The 27,909-nt window shown below is 45.1% G+C and overlaps 1 protein-coding gene across 1 annotated transcript in view; it reads right to left on the reverse strand.

Annotated features, from left to right (window-relative positions):
- The window catches only part of camk1da (calcium/calmodulin-dependent protein kinase 1Da), a 53,678-nt gene that overhangs the window by 22,969 nt on the left and 2,800 nt on the right, over positions 1-27,909 (reverse strand). The window contains exon 2 of the mRNA XM_013140123.4: positions 4,587-4,718. Within this exon, the coding sequence (XP_012995577.3) occupies positions 4,587-4,718 (132 nt within the window). The remainder of the gene's footprint in view (positions 1-4,586; positions 4,719-27,909) is intronic.

Here is a 27,909-nt window from a genome sequence, read left to right on the forward strand (position 1 = left end):
GGGACATGCAGACTACAGTCTCTCCTGTCACTGCCCCAGTAGAGAACACACAGACTTACAGTCTCTCCTGCCACTGGCCCAGTAGAGAACACACAGACTACAGTCTCTCCTGCCACTGGCCCAGTAGAGAACACACAGACTACAGTCTCTCCTGTCACTGCCCCAGTAGAGAACACACAGACTACAGTCTCTCCTGCCACTGGCCCTGTAGAGAACACACAGACTTACAGTCTCTCCTGCCACTGGCCCTGTAGAGAACACACAGACTACAGTCTCTCCTGCCACTGGCCCAGTAGAGAACACACAGACTACAGTCTCTCCTGTCACTGGTCCTGTAGAGAACACACAGACTACAGTCTCTCCTGCCACTGGCCCAGTAGAGAACACACAGACTACAGTCTCTCCTGTCACTGGTCCTGTAGAGAACACACAGACTACAGTCTCTCCTGTCACTGGCCCTGTAGGAGACACGCAGACTACAGTCTCTCCTGTCACTGGCCCAGTAGAGAACACACAGACTACAGTCTCTCCTGCCACTGGTCCTGTAGAGAACACATAGACAACAGTCTCTCCTGCCACTGGCCCTGTAGGAGACACGCAGACTACAGTCTCTCTTGTCGCTGGCCCAGTAGAGAACACACAGACTACAGTCTCTCCTGCCACTGGCCCAGTAGAGAACACACAGACTTACAGTCTCTCCTGCCACTGGCCCAGTAGAGAACACACAGATTACAGTCTCTCCTGTCACTGGCCCTGTAGAGAACACAGAGACTACAGTCTCTCCTGTCACTGGCCCAGTAGAGAACACAGACTATCGTATTTCCTGTCGCCCAGTAGGGGACATCTAGACTACAGTCTCTCCTGCCACTGGCCCAGTGGAGAACACACAGACTTACAGTCTCTCCTGCCACTGGCCCAGTAGAGAACACACAGATTACAGTCTCTCCTGTCACTGGTCCTGTAGAGAACACACAGACTACAGTCTCTCCTGCCACTGGCCCAGTAGAGAACACATAGACTACAGTCTCTCCTGCCACTGGCCCTGTAGGAGACATGCAGACTACAGTCTCTCCTGTCACTGGCCCAGTAGAGAACACATGGACTACAGTCTCTCCTGCTACTGGTCCTGTAGAGAACACACAGACTACAGTCTCTCCTGTCACTGGCCCAGTAGAGAACACACAGACTACAGTCTCTCCTGTCACTGGCCCAGTAGAGAACACACAAACTACAGTCTCTCCTGTCACTGGCCCTGTAGAGAACACACAGACTACAGTCTCTCCGGTCAATGGCCCTGTAGGAGACACGCAGACTACAGTCTCTCCTGTCACTGGCCCAGTAGAGAACACACAGACTACAGTCTCTCCTGCCACTGGTCTAGTAGAGAAGACACAGACTATAGTCTCTCCTGCCACTGGTCCTGTAGAGAACACATAGACTACAGTCTCTCCTGCCACTGGCCCTGTAGGAGACACGCAGACTACAGTCTCTCTTGTCGCTGGCCCAGTAGAGAACACACAGACTACAGTCTCTCTTGCCACTGGCCCAGTAGAGAACACACAGATTGCAGTCTCTCCTGTCACTGGTCCTGTAGAGAACACAGAGACTACAGTCTCTCCTGTCACCGGCCCAGTAGAGAACACATAGACTATCGTATTTCCTGTCGCCCAGTAGGGGACATCTAGACTACAGTCTCTCCTGCCACTGGCCCAGTAGAGAACACACAGACTTACAGTCTCTCCTGCCACTGGCCCAGTAGAGAACACACAGATTACAGTCTCTCCTGCCACTGGCCCAGTACAGAACACACAGACTACAGTCTCTCCTGTCACTGGCCCTGTAGAGAACACACAGACTACAGTCTCTCCTGTCACTGGTCCAGTAGAGAACACACATACTACACTCTCTCCTGTCACTGGCCCAGTAGAGAACACATGGACAACAGTCTCTCCTGCCACTGGTCCTGTAGAGAACACACAGACTACAGTCTCTCCTGTCACTGGCCCAGTAGAGAACACACAGACTACAGTCTCTCCTGCCACTGGCCAAGTAGAGAACACACAGACTATCATATTTCCTGTTGCCCAGTAGAGAACACACAGACTACAGTCTCTCCTGTCACTGGCCCAGTAGAGAACACACAGACTATCATATTTCCTGTTGCCCAGTAGGGGACACATAGACTACAGTCTCTCCTGTCACTGGCCCAGTAGAGAACACACAAACTACAGTCTCTCCTGTCACTGGCCCTGTAGAGAACACACAGACTACAGTCTCTCCTGTCACTGGCCCAGTAGAGAACACACAGACTACAGTCTCTCCTGCCACTGGTCCAGTAGAGAAGACACAGACTATAGTCTCTCCTGCCACTGGTCCTGTAGAGAACACATAGACTACAGTCTCTCCTGCCACTGGCCCTGTAGGAGACACGCAGACTACAGTCTCTCTTGTCGCTGGCCCAGTAGAGAACACACAGATTGCAGTCTCTCCTGTCACTGGTCCTGTAGAGAACACAGAGACTACAGTCTCTCCTGTCACTGGCCCAGTAGAGAACACATAGACTATCGTATTTCCTGTCGCCCAGTAGGGGACATCTAGACTACAGTCTCTCCTGCCACTGGCCCAGTAGAGAACACACAGACTTACAGTCTCTCCTGCCACTGGCCCAGTAGAGAACACACAGATTACAGTCTCTCCTGCCACTGGCCCAGTACAGAACACACAGACTACAGTCTCTCCTGTCACTGGTCCAGTAGAGAACACATAGACTACAGTCTCTCCTGCCACTGGCCCTGTAGGAGACATGCAGACTACAGTCTCTCCTGTCACTGGCCCAGTAGAGAACACATAGACTACAGTCTCTCCTGCCACTGGCCCTGTAGGAGACATGCAGACTACAGTCTCTCCTGCCACTGGCCCAGTAGAGAACACATGGACTACAGTCTCTCCTGCTACTGGTCCTGTAGAGAACACACAGACTACAGTCTTTCCTGCCACTGGTCCTGTAGAGAACACACAGACTACAGTCTCTCCTGCCACTGGCCCTGTAGAGAACACACAGACTACAGTCTCTCCTGTCACTGGTCCAGTAGAGAACACACATACTACACTCTCTCCTGTCACTGGCCCAGTAGAGAACACATGGACAACAGTCTCTCCTGCCACTGGTCCTGTAGAGAACACACAGACTACAGTCTCTCCTGTCACTGGCCCAGTAGAGAACACACAGACTACAGTCTCTCCTGCCACTGGCCAAGTAGAGAACACACAGACTATCATATTTCCTGTTGCCCAGTAGAGAACACACAGACTACAGTCTCTCCTGTCACTGGCCCAGTAGAGAACACACAGACTATCATATTTCCTGTTGCCCAGTAGGGGACACATAGACTACAGTCTCTCCTGTCACTGGCCCAGTAGAGAACACACAGACTATCATATTTCCTGTTGCCCAGTAGAGAACACACAGACTACAGTCTCTCCTGTCACTGGTCCTGTAGAGAACACACAGACTACAGTCTCTCCTGTCACTGGCCCAGTAGAGAACACACAGACTACAGTCTCTCCTGCCACTGGCCCAGTAGAGAACACAGAGACTAAAATCTCTCCTGTCACTGGTCCTGTAGAGAACACAGAGACTACAGTCTCTCCTGTCACTGGTCCTGTAGAGAACACATAGACTACAGTCTCTCCTGTCACTGGTCCTGTAGAGAACACACAGACTTACAGTCTCTCCTGTCACTGGTCCTGTAGAGAACACATAGACTACAGTCTCTCCTGTCACTGGTCCTGTAGGAGAGGCACATAGAAAGGCAAGAGTCACGTAGGCTAAGAGGCGGGCCACAAACAGGCAAATAACAGCACAGCACAAAAGTGGTGTGCAGACAGGAACTGGGAAAACACATCTCTTCAGGCCTTGTGAGGGATTGGCAATTTCAGCAGATGACCACACCAGGTTCCAGGTCAGATCTGTGATGATATCAGACCACAGTACATAGCTACAGAAACACACACGGTCACAAGCTCAGCTGAAGCCAAGTGGAGCAGGATTACCGTATATCTTTTGTGTTATCCCCAGGTGTTGTGTATGTTGCGTTGTGTGTGATGTGTTGGGTGTGTGTTTAATATAGGCGTAGATAACGCTTACAGTTACAGCGAGGTTAAAGGAGAAGGTCAAGAGTATTTACCAGTTAGTATTCCGCTTCTGAATGAAACCACTGGTTTCTTGAAGGGAGGTGGTCTCTGCACAAGCCTCTAATTAGCTACGAATGATAATATGCATTAATAATGTCTAAGGAACATAATGTGTATCTCACTGGAAAAAGATTGGACTGGTTCAGTACAAAACGGGAGCTTAAGACACAAGGTTAGTGAGAAAAGAAATAGGGGAGAACCTGTCTACAGAGGGGGTACCCACCCTGATCTCAGTTTGTCACAGTGTGAGACCAGATCGTGACCTGAGGGTTTTGGTGAATGCGAATTGGTGGGAGGGATGCGGGGGTGACACACAGGGGTGAGGGTCGCTGCTTCTGCTCAGTTGCCAGGGTAACAGACGTTAAGGAGGAGGAGATAGGTGGAAGACTTACTTGCGGAGCACGGCGATCTCATTCTCGATGCTGCTTTCTTTCCCCTTTAGGGCCTTCTTGGGGATGCACTTCACAGCAAACATCTTGCCTGTAGACCTCTCCTGGGCCAGGACCACTTCAGAGAACGCCCCGCTAACAGACAGAGAGAAAAGATGTCCTATGTTATAGAATGTGTAGTGCAACATTAGCTACTGTTAAACACGCCATTCGTGTGCATGTTTCCATGGGATACATCAGCGCAGCGGAGTTCATTAATGCGGTCTCTGGTCCTTGAATCTCACTCTGTGCCCTGTCCAGCTTCCCTCGCACCCTCCGATCCACTCACTCTCTCTGACCATCTCTCGCACACTCTTCACACCCACTCAGCTATCACTCAATCTCCCCCTCTCTCTCTCTTTCTCTCTTCTCTTTTCATCCATCGCTCCTTCTTGGTGCCTGTTAATCATTGTTTCATGTTTAATCTCTCTATATGCCTTTTCCTCACTAGCCTGTCTCTCTTCCCCCCTTACTCTCTTTCTCCATGGTTCTCTCTATCTCCATGGTTCTCCCTATCCCCTGGCCCTACTCTGTTCCTCACCCTCTATTGTTTCCCTGCTGTGTTTTTATTGTTTGCTTGCTAGGAAATCTCATTTCATATCTGGTTTGCTTTCATTTATCAGCAGACTAACTGGTGCGTGCTGCTGTGTCAATCAGCGATGAACAAACGAGGGGAGGGAAGGAACACGTCTTCCTGCCCTCCTCTCCTCCTCGCTCCCCTTGTCTTCCTCTCCTCCTCTTCTTCTCCTTTCTATTATTGAATGGTTCCATTGCCTGCGGGTTCCTCGTCACGTTCTCATCACTCCTGCCTTTGGGACATGGTGCTGTTTATGAATACAGTCATCATCCCTTCCCTCGCCCCTTCCCTCCCGTCCGTCTATTTCACCCGGTGACAGCATTTGAGTAAAACCTCAGTGCATTATTAATAGATCCCTAGTAGTATTCCAACATACGTTATCAGTGCCTGAGTGTGTGATCGCAAAAAGTGTGCGAGCCTGAGCGCACGTTCAGTGCGAATAGCCTCATAGCCATTTAAAAGCTTCCATTTGCTGGTGACAGCCGAGTCCAGGCCATCTCACCATCTGCCACTGCATAGAAAAGCTCTAAAAACACTAAGGCAGAGCCACAGTGGTGATGCAGGCCTGTGTTTAAGCTGCCACACAAACATATGTACACACATACACGTTCCCTTCAATGTGTAGTTCACCCGTTTCTTCCGTTTTTTATTCACAAAATCGCACCTCGGGAATGTGTGCTCCATTTGCACCTGTTTCAACTACTGTGGCTGAAGACATACTGGCTGACGAAGTACAAAACCATTAATGTTTTTAATAGGCTGCAGCTGTACTCCTCCGGCCTCTTTTATTCCTTTGTTTCTCTTTCTCTCCCTCCAATTTCCTCCCCTCACTCTGTTTCTTTATTGTCGATTTGTTTAGATATGTTTCACACAGAGCTACTTTTATTGGTTGTCCAAGTCTCTATGGGAAAACGCTGCATTCTCATTGGCGCACGGTACCAGACTGATTGAAGTTAATCAAAGCACACAAAGACAAAGTAATAAATAATACAGGGTTCATACAGAGGAACAGTGCCTATCAGGACTGGCTTTAGCTCACATTTGTGCCATGTCTGATTTCTTTCTGTGTATGTCTAGGCGCTTAGTTGTTCTATATATTAGTTGCAACTAGAATAATCTCCCACGTTTGTTCCCCATCCCAATTTTGTCCATTGAAAATGGGCTGATGGCCTTGCCTCATTACAGCAACTCCTGGCATGCTTGGAAGAGATAAACATTGAGGCATTTGTCCTTGGAAGCATATCTTGTCTAGCCCTTCGTAAGCCCTGCTTCTTATCACACAACTCAGTTACCTTTGAAGTACTAGCCAACACCAATGTGCTTGGTAGAGAACGTATTCACCAGCCAACAACCAAGACGAAGCATGTAGGCACCTAACCTAAACTCAAGGAGTCGCTAGGAAAGGCTTGCTCGAGGCAGGACAACCCCTGTCCTACACCAAGCCCACCAAACTTGGATGGTGCCAATATGCACTAACACGTACACATGGACCAAAACCTCAATGGAAACAATTAAAAAAATGCACTAAATACTGCAAGACACAGATTGTAACAGAAAACGTAGTAAGCTAGTTAGAGGAGTGATTTGACTAAAAGGGACTTGGTACCAGTGAGTTTAACATCCTGAATGAAGAGAGGGGTCAGTTAACCAGAGTGTAAAGGTCACCATGATTGATGTTGAAGTGTGGTAAAGTGTGGTAAAATACATCTATTTTATTGTGAGCTTTTTTGAGGGAAACCATCTCCATAGTCGAGGGTTGGAAGGATGGTGATTTGTAAAAAGGTATAGGCTATTTTGAAGCATGGGTGAGGGATTCTTCTTTGCAGAATAAAACCTTTGAAAAATCTGTCTTCAGGTATTTCTTTGCCCAATCTATATGCTTCAACATGTGAGTTTTTTTCAGTGGTGGTCTTCTTTCAGCCTTCTTTACCTTGGCCATGTCTCTGAGCACTTGACACCTTGTACTTCTGGACACTCCTGGTAGGTTGCAGTTCTGGAATATGATGGCACTGGAAAATAATGGGTTCCTGGTAGCTTCACGTTTAATTCTTCTCAAGTGTTTTGCAGTTAATTTGCGTCTTTTCTTCTCCATGCATTTTTTGCACCCCAGTTGACTATTTGTAACAAAACGTTTGACACGCCTCAATAGTTTAGCTATTTCAAGAGGCATTTTACAATTTATGACTTTTCAGTGTCAGTTAAATCTCTTTTTTGGCCCCTTTTACCTGAGGTCATGAAGCTGCCTAATAATTATGCACAACTTGATATAAGGTATCATTCACTGTTGCCACACCCTCCTTCATTACACAAACACATATCACCTGAAACTGATTCAATCCAATGAGCATTCAAGTTTATATGGTTTGAAGTTGTACAAAGAAATAATAATAAGATCAGAATACTCACTTGCCTAAAAATTATGCACGCAGTGTAGAGCCATATAGGTTTTTGTAGGTTTCAACAAACTCTAACTCAGACCAAATTTGGGGGTCAGGTAGACTGAATTATAGACTCCAATTGATGAGCATAAAATTATTATTTGGTGTTATGGAGTAGTTGGATGTCAAAGAGAGCATGCTGGACATTCAGATACACTGTCGTCAAACCAGACAGCCCTCTGCGAACCCTCGAATGGCTTTCTCTGCTTCACTATTCCAAATATAGAGCATTTTTTATTTTCAGTCAAAGATAACATACTTTTCTTTCCAACATTGCAATTACTTTGTGTAATTCGATGACAAAAATCCCAATTTAAGGACGCAACTCCAGTCACATGATCGTCAATCTGAAATCTCCTACCCGCTGACAAACTGCATACAAGTAAATAATAAATTTTCAAGAAAAGATTTGAGTGACATCAGACATCTAGCCTCTTAAAAAGAGAGGGCTGTTCCCCCAAAAGACCTACTGCACACTTGATTTACAGATTTGCGGTCATAGAATGCAGTACACGCATGCACAGTACACACACACACACACACAAACGATTAAACTCCTTCATGCTGTTTGTCCCACTGAGACATATTCATTCATGTCACTGTCACTCACCACATGAAGGGGGAGAGAAAAATGTAGACAGAGAGAAATGGAGAGAGAGAAACAGAGAGTTGAGATTGGGGGAAACACTAGCACAGTCGTGCTGCACAGCAAAGCGTCAACACACACTCATTGATATGCTAATCAGCCCCCACCACTCTGGGGATGGCGACGGTGCTATCACCTCCTGTGTGTCCAGGTTGTCCTCAAAGAGAAGTCTGACCTGATCTCCACTCTGTATCTGCTGCTCCCTAATTCCACTCTCCTGGAAACATGACCTGGGTACACACGCACAGATTGATCATCTTCCCCGGGGAACCCCCCTTAACCAGGGCAAGGTCACCCAGCTTTCAGCCTTCTCCCTGGACTCTGAGAGCCAGCTGGTCCCCCAGCCCCTGGCGCATGGGTACACACACAAACACACATTTGTTGATCCATGTAAGCAGCCCTCTCATTAAAAATGCTGGAAGGACAGTGAATAAACATGTTGTCTCGATTTGGGCAAATCTCAGTGGCTTACTATACCACTACGGCTAATTTATGTGTTGTAATTTTATATTGGCTCCATGAAAGAAGAATCACTGGTTGTCTGTTCATCCCCCACACATGAAAGCTTGTTTATATCCATTAATTTGGATCTGAGTACTTCCAAGAGGATTTTCTAGAATGAACAAAATGATCTAATCATTCTGATTGATCCCAAAAACTGATGGGTGGTGCCAGAGCAGTGTTTTGATAATTCCTCATTGGCTTAAATAATCAGTTCTTGATAATCTGATACTTTGTTTTCTACAATTTTAATTACGGTGATGTCAGACAGAAATACATAGCCGAGGAAGGGTCATAAAAGAAGCTTATATAGTACCCCCCCCCCTTCAGCAGGTCAATTTAATTCTGTAAATGTGTGACTAAAGTACAAATGGACGGACTGGTACAGATCCATAGTCTCATCCCAGTTTCATCAAGGGGGACAGAAATGTCCATTTGTGGGACTGAGCCCGACAAGAGCTGTATGTCCGGCACTGCAATCTGAATGGTGGCGCTACAGTGCCACACAGACCACACTGAAAGCATTCACACAGTAAAGGAGCTGTAGCACTCACAGAGTCCGTACAGCCATGACCACCTCCCAGATGAAAGGCTACGGTCGGGTCGACTGGCTGGGAATCGATCACACTTTTTTTATTGGACAAGGAGCAGAGAGATTGTGTAATGAATATCTGCCCAGCTGTGTTCGCACACGAAGAGGCAGTGTGTGTGTCAGTGCGTGCTAGATAGACTTATCTTAGTTATCATTTACGTAGCGTTTGAATTTACCCTGGCGTGTTCGTGACGCAGCAGGCCACCGCGTTTGTCAACCGAGGGACAATCCAGCGATATGCGTGGGCACTTTATACAGAAACCTGATACATTTCAGACGCACATTTTTTTATAATCGCAAACCTCCAGGGGGCCTTGCGTCTCAAGCCACCGATATCTGGAAGTTTATACAGCAAAAGAATCCAGCGTCTCAAGTCGCCTTCAATATGTCTTGGCAAATGTATCGTAATGCCGTAAGTTGTCAGGCAGATCATGAGTTTGCATTTTCTCAAGTGTTTAACTGTGTCAGCGAGGTGCCAGAGGCACTGGGATTAAACTAAATGAGGACTACATGGACAGCAAGTCATTTACTCTTTACTAAACTGATGAGGACCAACATTTTTTACAAATATAAAGAAAATGACATTGTCACAGACTCCATGATGAAAAAGGCTTTGTTATGGTTAGGTTACAGTTATAATTTGGGTTAAAGATTAGGGTTAGGGATTATAATTTTTTGAATGGGAATATTCTATTGGGTCCCCACAAGGATAGTGAAACGTAAATGTGTGTGTGTGTTACACTCAGACAGATATCCACTGTGGCAGGTTCTCTTGGTTAACAGGCAGCCCAGTTGAATAACGCTGGTGTGATTTCTCCAACCGAGCCAAAGACAGGCTGTCAAACAGTAGAAGCACACACAGACACACAGTTGTCTGATGTACCAGTCAAAAGATTCAACACACCTACTCATTCAAGGGTATTTCTATTACTATTATCCACAAGCACAAATTAACATGGCACACCTGTTCATTGAAATGCATTCCAGGTGACTACCTCATGAAGCTGGGTGAGAGAATGCAAAGAGTGTGCAAAGCTGCCATCAAGGCTAACGGTGGCTACTTTGAACAATCTAAAATATAAAACAAGAGGAGCAAAAAAGAGAGAATTAAACATGGACAGAGAGAAACAGTAAGACTGGTAAAGAGAGGAGATAGACCTGGAGAGGAGAGAGAGAGAAGGACAAAGAGAGAGAGGGAAAAAGCGAAGATAAATAAATGGAGACATTAATGGAGAAATGCAAGATGACTACAATACACTTACAAGGTGATAGTGCCACAATAACTGACACCAACATGAATGATCTGTACCCTCTAAATTACATGCAGTGAAGTGGCTGCTGTAATTGTATTCCATCATATGCCTTTGCTTAGCTGAAAGACACAATGCTTGGCATCCTCTGAGCAGGTGTTAGTTATTAGGGCAACAGCTGACGAAGAAGACTGACAAAAGGTATGCTGCTGAAAAACCTGTTGGTTGGTTTGTAACATTTCCTGTGTGGTACTGAGACTACAACAGTAGAAAGCCAAGCACTTTTCAAAGACTATTCTACTTCAGAAAATCAACTTTGGTTTGTGGCTTCTTACCCCATTACTTCAGACTTTTCCAAAAGGCTTTTAAGGTGTAGAGAATAAAACGGGTGTCTGAATAGAGAAGCTGGCTGCGATAATGACATTTGGACTGAACGCCTTTTCCTTTGTACTACTAGGTAAGACCGAGAGCGGAATGGCGAACATACACAGAGGTGGAGAATGTCATCTCTCGGGCCACTGGTTTGGGTTGGCTGAGACATTCTGTCTGATTAATTACGGTTTAAGTCAAACAGAACCACAGTATTGTCTCTATTCACACTGTGACTGGACCCAATGCAATATGAGACAGAGAGAGAAAGGGAGAGAGAGAGAGAGAGAGAAAGAGAGAGTGAGAGAGATAACTCCACACCCCAGAGGGGCTGATAATGGCAGAGCATGGACAAGGACAATTATACAGCACAGAACCTACGTCATCATAGCCGAGCTCCACACCAACGCCAGCCACACACACGCACACACACATACGCACACACACACACCCACTAATGTCATCACCACTGAACTCCAGCAACGCAGCCACACACACACACACACACACACTAATGTCATCACCACTGAACTCCAGCAACGCAGCCACACACACACACACAAATGTCATCACCACTGAACTCCAGCAACGCAGCCACACTCACAAACACACACAAATTGGAATTCAAAATGAGCTGGGATGGAGAGAATGAGATGTAGGCAGTGATAATTAGATAGACAAATGTGGCAGCGAAGGACAAGCCAGGAGTTGTGTGTTTATACATGTGTGCCAAGGTGTGTGTGTCTGTGTTCCATTCCAGTTTGTCACTCTGTACAAACCACATCGATTCACTAAATATTCATACGATCACAGCTTGAAATATATATTTTAAAACATTGGGGCCAACAGAAGCCCTTTTTTGCCAGTTCTACAGCTCGAATTTCACTTCCCAGATCATTTGCAGAGCAATTCACACCTCTTTGATCTAAGCAAGGCAACATGGCAGCAATGTAACTGTCCGCGTAGGTCCACAAAGCTTTGTATGGAGTCATGTTTCTAACAAAGATGTCTGACTATTCTCTCACCTGTTTAGCCAGGCTCGTTGGCAAATACAAAGCAATAAAGACCTCCCCTAAGCCAGCTTGCCAGTCATACTGTGCCTCACGGTGTCTGACTCTTCGAAAGACCGACCCTAAACACCAGACCTTTCAATGGTCTCATCTAGTCAACATAATGGCATCCCTTAGAATACGTGTCCATGTAGAGACACTGCGGCTCACATAAGAGATGGAAGCTGGTGATGGGGAGGAGTCAGGTATTACTATGGAGAGTTGGAGGAGAATTTGGTTAAATTACTTTTTTTTTTAAAGGAAAAGAATAAGAAGCTAATCTACAAATTGGTTCTCGTTAGTGGTGATTAAATGGCCCATGTTTGAAGATTTACAGGATGAGGACTTTCAGCCACTGAAGACTCTGGTTTCTTTCTCCCTCTCCTCTTTACTCTAAGTCTCATTGCTCTTCTCTCACTCAACCACCCCACCCCCGATCCCTCCTCTTAACCCTCCTCCATTCTCAAACTGCTACAGTATGTGGTTACCGTAGCACTTTCATTTTACATGGAGATTTTGCAGCTATATAGAATTATTTTTGCCACATGAGCATTCAGGACAAAAAGGTTTTGTCCTGAATGCTCATGTGGCAAAAATAATTCTCATGTGGCAAAATAAGCGTAGCACCAGGAGAAAAGCAATGCATCAAGGACCCATGTAGAATTCCCAAGTGTGCATGCTTGCACATGATGGAGCGATCTGAGTGTTTGACTTATTCTAATGGGACATTAAAATGGTAATTAAAATGAGTTCGAAACTAGCGGCGGAGTGGAGATAAAGCATGTTTAATCCGTATGCCAGACCAAACTATGCCCCGGCCCACATCCGCGACAACACCTGTTTGTGGTGTGTGTCTATCAGCAGAAAAGTGATTAGAATCTCCTGTCAAGCTCTTTAGCATGTTAATGAGTTATTAATGTGTTTGCCATGTAGCCTAATGGAACAATACAGTGACGCATGACCACAATTAACGTAGCCGTATGTATATCTACGTGTGCGCATGCCTGATCGAGACCTTGTGTATAGCACAGTGTATAGTCAGTAATGGGACGTTTGACTCACTTCACTGATCCGGATCTTTTAAAATCGTCCAGTAAAAGGTTTTTGTGATAAAAATGAATGAGACAAAGATAAATCAGAACAGAACTTATTCCATTTTTAATGTGACCTATAATGTGAACAATTCAATTGAAAAACAAACTGAAATCTTCGAGGGGGAAAAATGAAAAATAAAAACCTTACAATAACCTGGTTGCATAAGTGTGCACACCCTCTTATAACTGGGGATGTGGCTGTGCTCAGAATTAACCAATCACATTCAAACTCATGCTAAATACAAGTCATTACATACCTGCCATCATTTAATGTGACTCTGATTAATCACAAATAAAGTTCAGCTGTTCTAGTAGGATTTTCCTGACATTTTCTTAGTTACATCTCAGAGCAAAAGCCATGGTCCGCAGAGGGATCTCATTGTTGAAAGATATCAGTCAGGAGAAGAGTACAAAAGAATGTCCAAAGCATTAGATATGCCATGGAACACAATGAAGAAAGTCATCATCAAGTGGAGAAAATATGACACAACAGAGGCATTACCAAGAATTGGACATCCCTCCAAAATTGATGAAAAGACGAGAAGAAAACTGGTCAGGGAGGCTTCCAAGAGGCCTACAGCAACATTAAAGGAACTGCAGGAATTTCTGGCAAGTACTGGCTGTGTGCTACATGTGACAACAATCTCCCGTATTCTTCATATGAATGGTCTATGGGGTAGGGTGGCAAGATGGAAGCCAAGCCCGGCTGAAGTTTGCCAAAACAAACATCAAGTCCTCCAAAAGCACATTGGAAAATGTGTTATGGTCTGATGAAACCAAGGTTGAACTTTTTGGCTGTATTTTTGGCGCAAAAACAACACTGCACATCACCCAAAGAACACCATACCCACAGTGAAGCATGGTGGTGGCAACATCAAGCTTTGGGGCTGTTTTTTTCCAGCTGGAACCGGGGCTATAGTCAGGGTGGAGGGAATTATGAACAGTTCCAAATTTTGGCACAAAACCTTCAGGCGTCTGTTAGAAAGCAGAAGATGAAGTTCACCTTTCAGCACGACAAAGACCCAAAGCACACATCCAAATCCACAAAAGCATGGCTTCACCAGAAGAAGATAAATGTTTTGTAATCGCCCAGCCAGACCCCAGACCTGAATCCAATTGAACATCTGTGGGGTGAGCTGAAGAGGGCTGTGCACACGAGATGTCCTCGCAATCTGACAGATTTGGAGCGCTTTTGCAAAGAAGAGTGGGCAAATATTTCCACATCAAGATGTGCCATGCTAATAGACTTCAACCCAAAAAGTGCTGTAATAAAATCAAAAGGTGCTTCAACAAAGTATTAGCATAAGGGTGTGCACACTTATGCAAGTTCTGACAGGATTTATCTTTGTCTCATCTTCTACATCACAAGAACCTGGCATTTTAACAGGGGTGTGTAGACTTTTTATATACACTGTACATAATAATCACATGACAGCTGAATAACAGCCTACTGTCCTAATATTTGTTGTAGCTAACGTTTCTTACTTTGGAACATTAAGGATGAAAATAAATGAGATACTTGGAGATCAGAAAGATTGAAAGATGTGTTTCCTCATTAGTCTTTCGCCTTCCATCATTCTCAAGTGATCCAAAGTGCCTAAGATCCATGGATCACTATTTATTTTGTTCATCGTTCCTTGCGGTGAACAAGATTCAAAGATCCTTGGAACATCATTCCTTCCGGTGAATGAGATTTGAAGATCCGTGGATCATTTTTCATCGTTCATTCCAGAGAACGAGATTCGGAGATGCGAAAGAGCCATGGATCATCGTTCATCGTTCCTTCCAGTGAACAAGATTCGAAAAGCCGTGGATCATCGTTCATCGTTCCTTCCCGTGAATGAGAGTCGAAGATCTGAAGATACTACTGAGACGAATCATGATTCACCATTAAAAAAAAGAATCGTTCACGAACGACCCGTCATTAACCAATGGAAACCTCTTAAGGCAGATGAAAGTGTAGAAGCACTGAAGGGAGGGAGAACATTTATGTTCCTTCGCTTTCTAATTACGTGTGAGCATTATCAAGCTAGCAAGCTAATAGGCTATCTGGAAACGAGCAGCCTGTCTGTGTATGATTGACAGGCAGTCTCCATTTAGCCCCGGCCTTTCTCTGACAACGTGCGGTGTGCTAGCAGGTGGTGGTGTCACTGCGTTCACTCTCCCGGTTAGCAGAACGTGGGTGGGGGTGTGACAACGTTCCTCTCAGCAGGTATATGTACAGCCAGTAAGCTGAGTGTAATGCCGAGAGGTCCCTAAGCTATTTGTTTGTGTGTGTGTGTGTGTGAGCCTGCTATAAAGGAAACCCGGCGCAGCACGGGGAATGCTGTTGCTGGGTTATTCCTGCTCTCTTTCAGTAAAACGGACACCTGCAAGGTCATGATAAAGATCAATTGCTGAGTCACCTACCTGTAAAACCTCCCTGGGATCACAGAGCCTCTGGCTGGCTGAATCAACCACACACACACACACACACACACACACACACACGCGCACACAATATTTACTCTGTGGTTGCTTTGTGGTTGACTGACTCTTATGTTCCTAACAGCCAGTCCTCTGCGGGCTACAACCCATAGGTTAACCACTGGTTTCCATGGTACTGTATATATGTAAATACAGGGGAATATATTACGCTTGATATTACGGCCTTTGATGTTTAAAACCCTCACCATTTGTATGACTTGCAAATTTGTTAAAAATGAATATATATTTTTCCCATGTTTACTTTCCACTGACTTATAAATATGTTTTTTAAGTCCAGGCTGTCAGGAAGAACGTGGAGAGAGAACAGTGAGGATCTCAAGGTCCCTGAGCTACTGAACCTCTTTCATGTTCTTCTCATGTAGTGGTGGAAACAAAATGCAGCGGGCTGTCTCTTTTCGACATCCACGCTTCCTGACATTTTCCAGTGAATTAAACATCCACAAGTTGTCGGTATGAACACTCATCATTCCTATCTTGACTCTCTCCATTCTCCTCTGCTATATTTCTTTCCGTCACCCTCTCTTCTTTGAACAGCTCTCTCTCTCTCTCTCTCTCTCTCTCTCTCTCTCTCTCTCGCTCTCTGCTCTGTCAACTATTCCTATCTTAATTTTTTTCCTTTTTTCCTTTCTCTGTCCATCGCGCTCTCTCATGTTATCTTGCCCGCTGTCTGTTCTGCTCCTCTGCGTTGACTGTGTTCACTGGTATGGAAAGACCCAGGAGGAGGAGAGTAATAAGACAGCACCGCTGTCCTTCTGGGCTGTCAAAGGGCTGAACGCTTTCCATACGCATACTTCTTTCCCCTGAACATCTTTCTCTCTTTGATTCCCCTTCTCCACGTCATGTTTCTTTCCATCCACATCCTGCTTTCTTCCCAGATCCTTGTGAACTTCTACCGCTCCACAATCGAGAGCGTTCTGGCTAACTGCGCCACAGTGTGGTTTGGTGGTTTGCTCCATGGCCAGCCGGAAGGCCCTGCAACGGGTGGTGAAAACCGCCCAGCACATCACTGGTTCTCAGCTCCCAGCCATCATAGACCTCCAGCACAAGCAGTTTCTGCATAGGGCATGCGGCATCCTCAGAGACCCTTCACATCCAGGCCACAAACTGTTTGCCCTCCTACTATCAGGTAACCTCATTGATGCTATCCCTGAATTTCAGTTGCACAGACTATCTTACACCTCCATCTTGCTCGATTGCACAGTCAGAATTGCCATTTGTACTTGCATTTGCCTCATCGCACAACTATTCATTTCCCACTTGTACATACATATACTTAATATATATCCCCTATTTGCATTCACTGCCCATTAAGAATTGCCATTTGCACTGTATTAGTCTTCATTGCACATTTATACATTCCACTTGTAACATACACTTTACCTAATACTTGTAAATGTCCTGCCCTCTTCCACTTCTGGTTAGATGCTAACTGCATTTTGTTGTACTGCACTCGTACTGTTCAATGACAATAAAGTAGAATCTAATCCAATCTAATCTAAATATTTCCCCTGAACATCTTCATCTGTTTGGTACCCCTCTACATCATGTTTCTTTCCATCTCCCTCTCCTTTTGTTTTTCCATCTTATAATCTTGCTGTCGCTCTCGACTTTTCTTCAAATGTTTCCATCTCCCTTGCTGTCTGTTGTTTTTTTCCCCTTCTTTTCCTATCTCTGTGTCTGTCACCCCACCAGCCCCGCAAGGATGTATCTACTGGCCCATGCAGTTTTTGAAGGCAGCTTCAAGCTGCTGTTTCTAATCATCAATACAACATAAATCACTTAGTCTGTTAGTCTATGAGGCCCCCTAGCAACACCACTGTGTTCGTTGCTAACATCAAGAAGCAAGGAAAGCAAAAACATTGCCTTGTTTTTGCCAGACTTTATAGCATGATGTTAGCGAAATGAGATTGACTGATATTCCCTGACTGTTCATTTCCACCCTGCTGTGATTTAGCTGTATTTGAACTGCAATGTTGATTCAGAAGATGAAGTCATTTCCAATGGGTTTTACTTCATGCCAGCGTTTTATTTGAATTTCTAATCGACCAACTATTCCTATTCCTTCAGCTTCCCAGTCCTCACTCCTACACACACACACTAACACAAACACACTAACAGAGGTCATGAATATCCCTAAGTGGTGTATCAGTATCATGTCGATCAGTCACCTGTCACTACTGTCACTAGGCTAAAGACAGAGAGAGGCCACATAGACCACAATGGAATAAGAATCCATAGCATTTATTCAATTACAAAGCATCTCAAAGGCTAGTATCCATGCTTTCTCTAATACGTTTTCTTTTAGGTATTTCTTTTCTGGGTGCATAGAACAAGTAGCTGATTAGCTTCACTTTATTCTATAGTGTAATTAACTACAGTGGCCTTCTCTATCTTCCACTATTAGCACAATATCTGTTGGAAGAACTGCACTTAAGAATCCCTCGAATCCATTTCAATATGAGAGACACTGTATTCACACACATACACACTCGTTTCACACACAGATCTTTCACAGACACTCACAGAAAACTCCTGGTGGTACATCTGTGTTTTTCTCAAGGAGTATTAATACAAAACATTAATTAAAACATTTAATCCTCAAAGAGTAGGATTACAAAACATTAAAATTGTTGGCAATGATTTGCTGCCGTGGCAACAGTAGTTAAACCCCTGCGCCTGGCAACAAGGCATTGACGACTACAGCGTTGAATGCGCTCGTGTGGTTGGAGCCTGGGTCTTTTTCCTGGTTAAACACACTGGCATACACAGAACACCAAGCCTCTGGCTCTACATCTAAACATGGCATCTAAATCAACAGCAGCAGGCCTCTGGCTCCTCATCGCTGCTCTTCAACACACCACATACCGACTCACTTTGCTGAAGAGCTTATCATTCACAGTTAAATATGTCCGCCCATCCTCTCTCCACTCACTGTCATGACATCACCTCAGTTTCTGGGGGTTGTAGATGAGGATAAGGATCTCAGTTGTGGTTCACGCCATGAGAGGGGCCGGTGTCTTTGTCTTTAACGGAGAGAAGTATTTGGTCGCATTGGCAGTCAGAAAGTTCAGTGATTTGTGGATGGGGACATTTGGAACAGGACATGTTCTGCTGGGAGGACAATGCAGGCCAAGGAGATTGGAGATTAAGTTAATATGATAGGCCCTGGTAATCTGGGTGTTTAATCTCAGTTTTGGGGATTGTGATTATGATGCTAGCCTGCTGTTTCTGGGTATTTTAGGGACACCCAAAGAACTCTCAGTTTGTTTGTCCCTTATTTGGAGGTTGCCGGCCTTTAGCAGCCAAGCAGAAGCAGATTGGAAGGACCCCAAGAACGCAACTGTCAGTCTGTTAGCATAGTCAGTGATCATCTAGGACATCTTCAGCACAGAGGATCCTCATTAAAGGAGAAGACCGCGTAAGGGAGGGGGTGAGGGGGAGTGCAGACTAAATGGAGTGGGAGGGAGAAGGGGTGCTCAGGGGTGCAGGTTAGCAGGATGCTGTCTTGTGCGTTCCGTACTCGCAGCTCCAACAAAAGCCCCAATTAAAACCAAACAGAAGCCTGTTGCTCTGTCATAGCTAACAACTGCTCTCAATTATGCCAACAAGGCCATTATGTAGATGTTTAGGAGATGCTGGTCGCAATTCAAACAAACACACACACACACACACACACACACATATTATAAATACATATATACACCAATCAGCTATACCATTATGAACACCTGCCTAATACTGTGTAGGTCCCCCTTTGGTTGCCAAACTAGCCCAGACCCATCGAGGCATGGACTCTGCTAGACCTTGGAAGGTGTGCTAGGATATCTGGCACCAAGATGTTAGCAGCAGATCCTTCAAGTTCTGTAAGTTGCGAGGTGGGGCCTCCATGGATCGGACTTGTTTGTCCAGCACATCCCACAGATGCTCGATTGGATTGAGATCTGGGGAATTTGGAGGCCAAGTCAACACTTTGACTATACGTGTCAAAGTAACATCCACATTAATGGCAGGACCCAAGGTTTCCCAGCAGAACATTGCCCAAAGCATCACACTGCCTCCGCCGGCTTGCCTCGTTCCCATAGTGCATCCTGGTGCCATGTGTTCTCCAGGTAAGCGACACACACACACAGCCATCCACATGATGTAAAAAGAAACATGATTCATCAGACCAAGCCACCCTCTTCCATTGCTCTGTGGTCCAGTTCTGATACTCACATGCCCATTGTAAGTGCTTTTGGCAGTGGACAGGCGTCAGCATGGGCACCCTGACTGGTCTGTGGACATGCAGCCTCATATGAAACAAACTGTGATTCACTGTGTGTTCTGTCACCTTTCTATCAGTACCAGCATTAACTTTTTCAGCAATTTGTACAGTAGCTCGTCTGTGGGATCAGACCACACGGGCCAGCCTTCACTCCCTACGGGCATCAATGAGCCTTGGCCGCCCATGTCCCTGTCGCCGGTTCAGCACTTCTCCTTCCTTAAAACACTATTGATCGGTACTGACCACTGCAGACCGGAAACACCCCACGAGGGCTGCAGTTTTGGAGATGCTCTGACCCAGTCGTCTAGGTTCATAATTTGGCCCTTGTCAAAGTCGCTCAGATCCTTACACTTGCCAAATTCTTTTCTCTAACACACCAACTTTGAAGACAGAATGTTCACTGGCTGCCTAACACATCCCACCCACTGACAGGTGCCATGATAAAGAGATTATCAGGGTTATTCACTTCACCTGTCAGTGGTCATGATGTTTTGGCTGATCAGTGTGCGTACATACATACACACATAGGCATGCCGGCTCTCATCCACCCACACTGCTGTGTGTGATATGGGAATGGGAGGCGCCACTGTACGTTTATGACCCTGGCTGGCTTCGGGGTCCTGTCTTTCCGAGTACACTGCACTTCTGTGTGCGCGTGTGTCAGCGTGTCTGTCATCTCTGTGTCAGGCTGCAGGCTAATCAGAAGGACAGGCGGCGGAGGGAACCGCGATCTGCGGCACGCCAAACAACAGCGTTGATGAGAGTGCTCTGATCAAATGGATGAGGCGGACGCAGTGGCGCACACACACTCTCTCATATAGAGTGGTTGTGGCGCTCTGAGCGGGCAGGGAAGGTCAGGGAAGGTCAGGGTAGGTCAGGGTAGGTCAGGGTTTTGTGTATCATCTGGGAACCACCACATCTTTCCATCTCCCCTTAATGACTCCTTGGTCTCTCTTCCTTTACATTCTCCCATTCAGACAGATAGTTATAGAGGCTAGGCGATGTGTGTGTATATGTGTGTGCATTCTGAGCATTACTGCAACCATGGTTGTTGCCAAGACCGCATTATGTATGTGATATCAGCATTTCTAGTTGGCCGGACAGAGCCAGTCAGAGCGTAGCCTTGTGTTTTGTTCAAGGGCAATGCTAGCCGTGACAGTTGGGCCAGCTATTAGAAACACACACACACACACACACAAGCGGATCATCAATCAAGACACACTACTACACACCAATAGCTATGAACTGCCAAAGTGCGTACGCCTCCCATCACAGTTTAGTTTTGAGCCTTCACTGTGCAACTTGCTGGGTGCTCCTGGAGTGGCGCACACTGGCCTGCATCACCCCAGAGAGGGACGCAGAGTCGGGAGGGACTCTGTCTCGCTCTAGTGACTCCCTCAGGCTGCTTGGCCACCTGCCCCAGTGAGTGGGACTTTGTGCGCTGATCCAACATTCCGGTTGAATGGTAGTATAACAGAAGAAAAAAAATCAATGCCTGAAATGAAAAGGCAAACACACACACAGACACACACACACACACAGACACAAGGACAGACAGACAGGCCCACAAAGACATCATCAATCCTGTCTGCTTGTGTGTGCTTGAAATTGATGCCATGGAAAATATTACACTGAATGCAACCAAATGTTACTTTGACCTTGATCTTTCTTGGAGTTGTGAAGTTATTCTCAGACGAGTTTCCCAATCCACTGATTCCACTCCAGTCTCTAATCATTAACCAACTGACTGACTGAATATGCATAGATCTTTGCTATTTGATATCATCAGATGACAAACTGTGAATAATGGGCAGATGCCTGTACTCCATTATTTTGACTACAGTGGCTCAAGAGAAGAGATCTCAGCAGCTTTGACAGAAGCTGTGTTCCTGGGGCAAGTTTGGCAAAGGCTGCTTCAAAGGCTGCTGTTGATGTTTCATGATAAGCCACGGCCGTCTCAGTGACCAGATCTCAACCCAAATGAACACATTAGGAGGAATCTGAGGCAGTGTCTGAAACTGCATTGTTTTCTGCCATGGTCAGCAACGACTAAAAGATGGAATATACCTTGGAGGAATGGTGTAGCCACATGTCCGGACACTGGCTGCGTTCATGCCAAGGTGCCTCATGGTGGCCGAACACCATATTAGGACACAACTTCGGACTTCCCTTCATGTCCATGTCTATGGAAACGCATACGGTCAATGGTTATGTTATTGTGACGGCAAAAACTGACAACATTAGAGAATTACAGGGAGAATCTCTCTCTTAAGTTCTCAAATACCTCCAAACACTCACTATTCTAACTATTCTATACTGTTTTTGTGCTATCAATATTTTCTATGTTCATATAATTTGACAGACACCCTCTATAAGGTCACTTCCTGTCAAGGCTGTTGCGTTTAAAGTCAACTTTTTTTCCCACTGAAAGACCATGCCCTTAAGCTTTTTTGTGCTTTTATTTAAATCGGGCAAATCATTTAGGAACAAACAGTTTTCTACAATAACAGCCTGGTAAGAGGCACAAGAGCTACTGGGATAAAACATGTAAGAAACATCAACAAAACAGACAGCCCCAGTCAGACGACACGGCCAGCATGAAAAAAAACACACATCGAATGTATCTGTGTGCATACAGGCACATGAGTGTACTGTGTGTTGGTATGTGTGAAGTAACACAATATGCGTCTTGCCATATTGGATAGCATATTGCAAAGCAACTAGTGACATCAGGTGACAACTGAAAGCATCTAAATGTCTCAGTAAACATGTTCTAGGTTGGAATTGTTCACTCTTGCTGTTTCAGATGGGTTTGGAGAGAATTCCAAAACCTTAGGGCTGAATACTAGGTTTTCTCTTCCGAACACAGTTCACGTTTGAGGGACTGTTAGCAAAAACCCAGATTTGGATCTGATTATGCATGTTTTCCTTTGGCGCAAGATGAGAGGATGCATACAAAGGTAGATCTAAAATGGTCTTCTATATAAAAATGTACCCGTGTTTGAGTCTGCATGTTGCTAGTGACATCCATCCGACATCACCGTACAGACCACAAGGGTCACTTCCACAAACGTGCAAGTAATCAATTTATTTCTGGCGGCAAAGAGAATATATTTTTTCCGTATTAAGAAAGCCAATATGCACCACAATCTCCTGACAGGGTTCTACATGAGTGGTGAAGCTACACTTCTGTATTTTCACCTGTTCTAAAGGATGTTGCGCTAACATGTTCAGAGCATATACTTTAAGAAATAGCAGGCATTTTTTGGGCTTCAAATTCCACACATTCTGTTCACTTATGTTAACAGCTGGTCGAGATTTTTCAAAAGCCTGTCAAAATATGACAGCAATTTAGTGAATGCATTGCATTTAACATTTTAGTCACTTGGCTGTTATGGAATAATGGCATTTTAAAATGACTGATTTAACTGAAATGGTGCTCAAATAACTTTTAATAACTAGATAATTTTGTAAGCTAGCTATATTGCTCTGACAGGAATTAACCAAACCATTCACGCCCCAGCTCTTGAATATGTATTAGCTGCTTATTCCAGTGTTCAGAGGTAAAACCAAAGGAGAATATTCACTGTAGGACAGGAAAAATTTAAATTATGTCTGAAACTGCCATCTGGTAGGTGTCTTTAATCCTCATGTAATTGATGGAACCTGGGCTCAAAGCCATCAGTGTATAGCCTGGAGGTATCTAGATTCTCAAAAATGTCATTAACCTTTTACGGAAGGTTATAAGTTGATGTGTATTCAAACTGATGCCATCACTAAGGTCTCACTTTAACAGCTACGCTGTCCTCCATTTTGAGAAATGTGTTTGCTGGTCATCATGAGTTCCTGAGATGTGACTGTCGATGCACGCACACACACACGCACACACACACGCACAAACCCCTGCCGAACCCAGAAAATAAAAACAAGCACAGTAGAGAATGACAGACCTACGGCTGCTGAGCTACTCCCCAACTAACATGTGCGTGAACACACAGGTGAAGACGCACACCCACAAACACACTATCCATTTTAGAATCCGTCACTCCGCCAGGTCGACGCCTGCCTGTATCATGTTCCTCTCCGTCTCCACACTTTGCCGTTACGATGCTACCACATGCGGGTCGTTTTAACTGTCCCGTCTGATACATAATGGATGTTCCCTGTCGTGTCAGATATGGTTCAGTAACCATACAGGGTCCTCCACCAACAAGCCTCTGGTAGACCGTGTGGAAGGACAGCCTGATCAATAGAGTGCCTGCCTAATCCTCTGTGGCCCGGATTAATCCATCCAAGCCGGTGGATCTCCTGGGAACCCGCGCACGGGCCTAGTCTTCAATTCCGGTCCAATCCCAGGCAGTCTGACTCCAGCCAGAACCAGACGTGATTATTTCTGTGATACGCTGACAGTTTAGGTTTGCATCATTTTACATTGCAGGGATTGGTGACTAAATCAGTTGTGAATGCCCCGCAACTGCATTGTTAGAATGTGGTTTGTGTGTGTGTGTGTGTGTGTGGAATCTCTCTCTCTGTCTACGTACATACACATCTTTTTACACACACCACAACACCGAAGCTCTCTTAAAGGTGCGTTGCTGTAGCCTTTTTGGCGCCAGTAAACAAGACCAGTCCACACTGTTTCAGAGTGGGCTTCAGAACCATCCCAGAAGACACAGAGGCACCACTTAGCATGGGGTTCTATCATGTCATGCTCCTGATCTGACACGGCTGTGACATTCATTTGGTGGCCAATTAAGAGTTTCTCCCCGCGAGCTCCTCTCATCTGTCTCATCTGTCTCAGCAGATTGCACAGCATGAGCCTGGAGACGTTTACATAGAGCTATGAGTGTGTGTGTGTGTGCGTGTGTGCGCGCAGTATCCGAAGTCTAGACTATTATGAAACATACACCAGCACGCTCACATAAACAGGTGAATGACTGCTTATGAAACGGTGTCTTAGAAACAAAGTCACGAGGTGTAACGTCACAAACGTATTTTGGTATGACAGGTTTTCTACACATCCACACAGACTAATGTATGTAAGGCCCACTAGCCGTAATAAACCAGATGCCACCCAACCACCCAGCCTACGCAGCCTCATACCAATCCCATTACACCAGACCAGCAGTTGGATGTCTTAAAATAGGGCTCTCCTGATCTGATAATGGACTAGTGTTTATGATCAGTGAGCCTCAGGCCATTTCCACATCATGGAACGTCCGTTAAGGGGGCGTGAATTGTAGGCTTCATGTAGGTTGTTGATGTACACCCCTTTCGGCTTCCTATAAAATGGAATAGGAACAAGGCCTCAGTAAAGATGCGGTCCCCCATTTAAGCCGTAGTGCTAGCCTAACCACTGATCTCTATCTGTTTCATGGGGATGTATTAAGGTCTTTCTGAGTGAATACAGAGTTGTGCTGACCACAGGGCTCGGCCAAGCTGGGTGCGGTAATTGAGTTTTCCCTATACAAGCGTGCAAGCACAGGTGTTTATGGATTTATTATGTCTATGCTTGGGTCGGTAAATGTAATTTTGAAAATGCCAGCCTCTCAACAGTAAGACACATCATCCACCCAGGTTTAGTCACAATGTGCCACCTTACCAAACTGAACTGAATAGCACGGTGTAACAAAAAACATCACCACTGTTCAGTGGTAATGGTGATTCTCCATAGCAGCCTAGTAAGCATTTAATCTCAGTCAGATTCCTGGGGAAATGCTTTTACGTCAACCTGAGTTATACAGACTAGTTTACAAGTAAATAAATGACAGGGTTCTTTTGAATGAGTGGGCACATTTTAATAAAACACAAAGTATAGTTTCAATCAGGCTGCAAACTCATAGCCTTTGGATACAGAGAGAGTTACTCTGACCAATGAGCCACGCAGCAGCTTGGTTTGACAAGCAAATGTTCTGTGTACAATATACAACCATGCATGCACATGTGTAAATGCACTTTTTAGGTCTCTGCATGGGTCAATCAACGTCATTTTGAAAATCAGCACCCAATTTTTTTTATCAAATATGCTTAGAAGGGCCAGAGAAATCGCCTCAGACACATGTGCACGAACGAACAGACGGAACGCTTTACATTGTCCCCCTTCCAATTGTTTGGCTGGGGAACAACAAGCTCACGGTGATGTAATGACACCACCAAGACATATTGAGATTAGTCCATTCAAACTTAATCTAGGATTGAAGCTCTGGATCTAATAAGGTCACACACTGGGTGTCACATACAACAACAACAAGAAGAAAAGAACCATCCTTGAAAAAATCTGCGGCAAAGGACGAAGAACAGATGATGGAGGAGAAAAGAGAGAGGGAGTGACAGGGGCAGATTGAAAGAGCGAAGAAAGAATGATTAGGAAAAAGGGATGGAGGGGGCAAAATAGAGGGATGGAGGAATAGATAGAACAGGGGATGGAGGGTTAATCCCTGTCTCTTTCGATAATGAAGAAGCCTGATTACAGTCTACCCTTAATCCACCAGAAGGCACACGCACACACACACATGCATATAGAAAAGGGAGGGACAGAGAGACACAGAGAGAGGCAGCAAAAGAGAGAAAGCGTGAAAGAGAGAGTAAGACAGGGCAAGAGCAAAAGAGAGGGAGAGAGGGAAAAAGAACTGCAAAGCCAGAAAGAGGACAATGCCAGGAGCCAGGAAGTAGAGCACTCAATTAAGGCCATTGTGGCCTAGATGGTACTCACTCCCAGAATGCAGCTCTGCTTTGCCCTCTGTCTTCCTCTCTCTCTCTCTTAGCTCAGCAGGACAAGGTGTGGCGTACCTGGAAACCACCTGTCTGCAGCATCATGGAACATAGAAATGGCCTCTGCCTCTACATTTGTAACACCGAATTTTTCAGAAAACTGACTCTACTAACAAAAGTGCTATGGCTCAAAATAAAATGGACCGAGGAGAATTTTATCTTAAATACAGTATATTACTTTGTAATAATGCAATATTCATCTCCCAGCCTATTTACAAAGACTCACAGCTGGGAACAACATGTTGTTGAAGCTCAGACCTGACACTTGCCTAAACTCTATTCTATTAAATGGCCCTGCTCTCTTTCCTTCTGCCCTCTCCACAACTAATCCCCCCTACTCCCTTCATTCATCTCCTCTCCTCTCTCCTCTCTCCCTACCAACACCCTGTCCTCCCTTCCTTCAAAATATTACTCTCTTCTCCTCTAATGTGTAAAACCTGTCTCCAGTGGTCAGGAGACCACAGGGAGCTAGTACTCTATACAGGCAACATCACAATGCTGTCTTTTCTCCTTTTCTCTCCATGCTTCTCTCTCTCGTACTCCTCTCTTTGTCCCTCTCTTTTTCTGCTGATGGAAAATGAAAGGGTAGAACACCAGACATCAGCAGGAGGGAGTTCAAAGACTAAGGCTGAGCAGAACTCTGGTTAATGTGTTGCTATAGTGTTAACATGAAACATCCGATTATTGTAGGACAGATTCTTTTTTCCGACCTCATGACATGAACACGAAAAACTCCCCAATGGGGTAAGAATACCTATTAAGCCCACCACAATCTCTCGTTTCAGACATTTTAAATATATACTGCACACTTTTTCCAAAAATGAATGAACACTTAACTCAACCATTCGTTGGAGGTTCGCAATTCAAAAAACGCAGGTCATACTATAATGCTTAACTGTAACAAGCTCGCTAAAAATCTGATAATGACACACTTGTTTAAGATTGTGCTGACCCTCCTTTGTCAAAATGGCTCCAATGTGTTCTCCTTTCAGGTGCTCATGCATCACGTTCACACTCCTGTGCATTTTGTGGTCCCTTTTTACCTCTTCACTGTATGCTTTTCCTATACTTTAGACGACATAGGTTGTACACAACATCCCATCAGTGTAGTCTTTGACAGGCTTTCCATAGGTGTAGTCTTTGACAGGCTTTCCATAGGTGTAGTCTTTGACAGGCTTTCCGTAGGTGTAGTCTTTGACAGGCTTTCCGTAGGTGTAGTCTTTGCCACTTTTCACCCTTTTTTTGATAA

Source organism: Esox lucius, chromosome 23 (assembly GCF_011004845.1).
Source record: "Esox lucius isolate fEsoLuc1 chromosome 23, fEsoLuc1.pri, whole genome shotgun sequence".
Classification (NCBI taxonomy): Eukaryota; Metazoa; Chordata; class Actinopteri; order Esociformes; family Esocidae; genus Esox; species Esox lucius.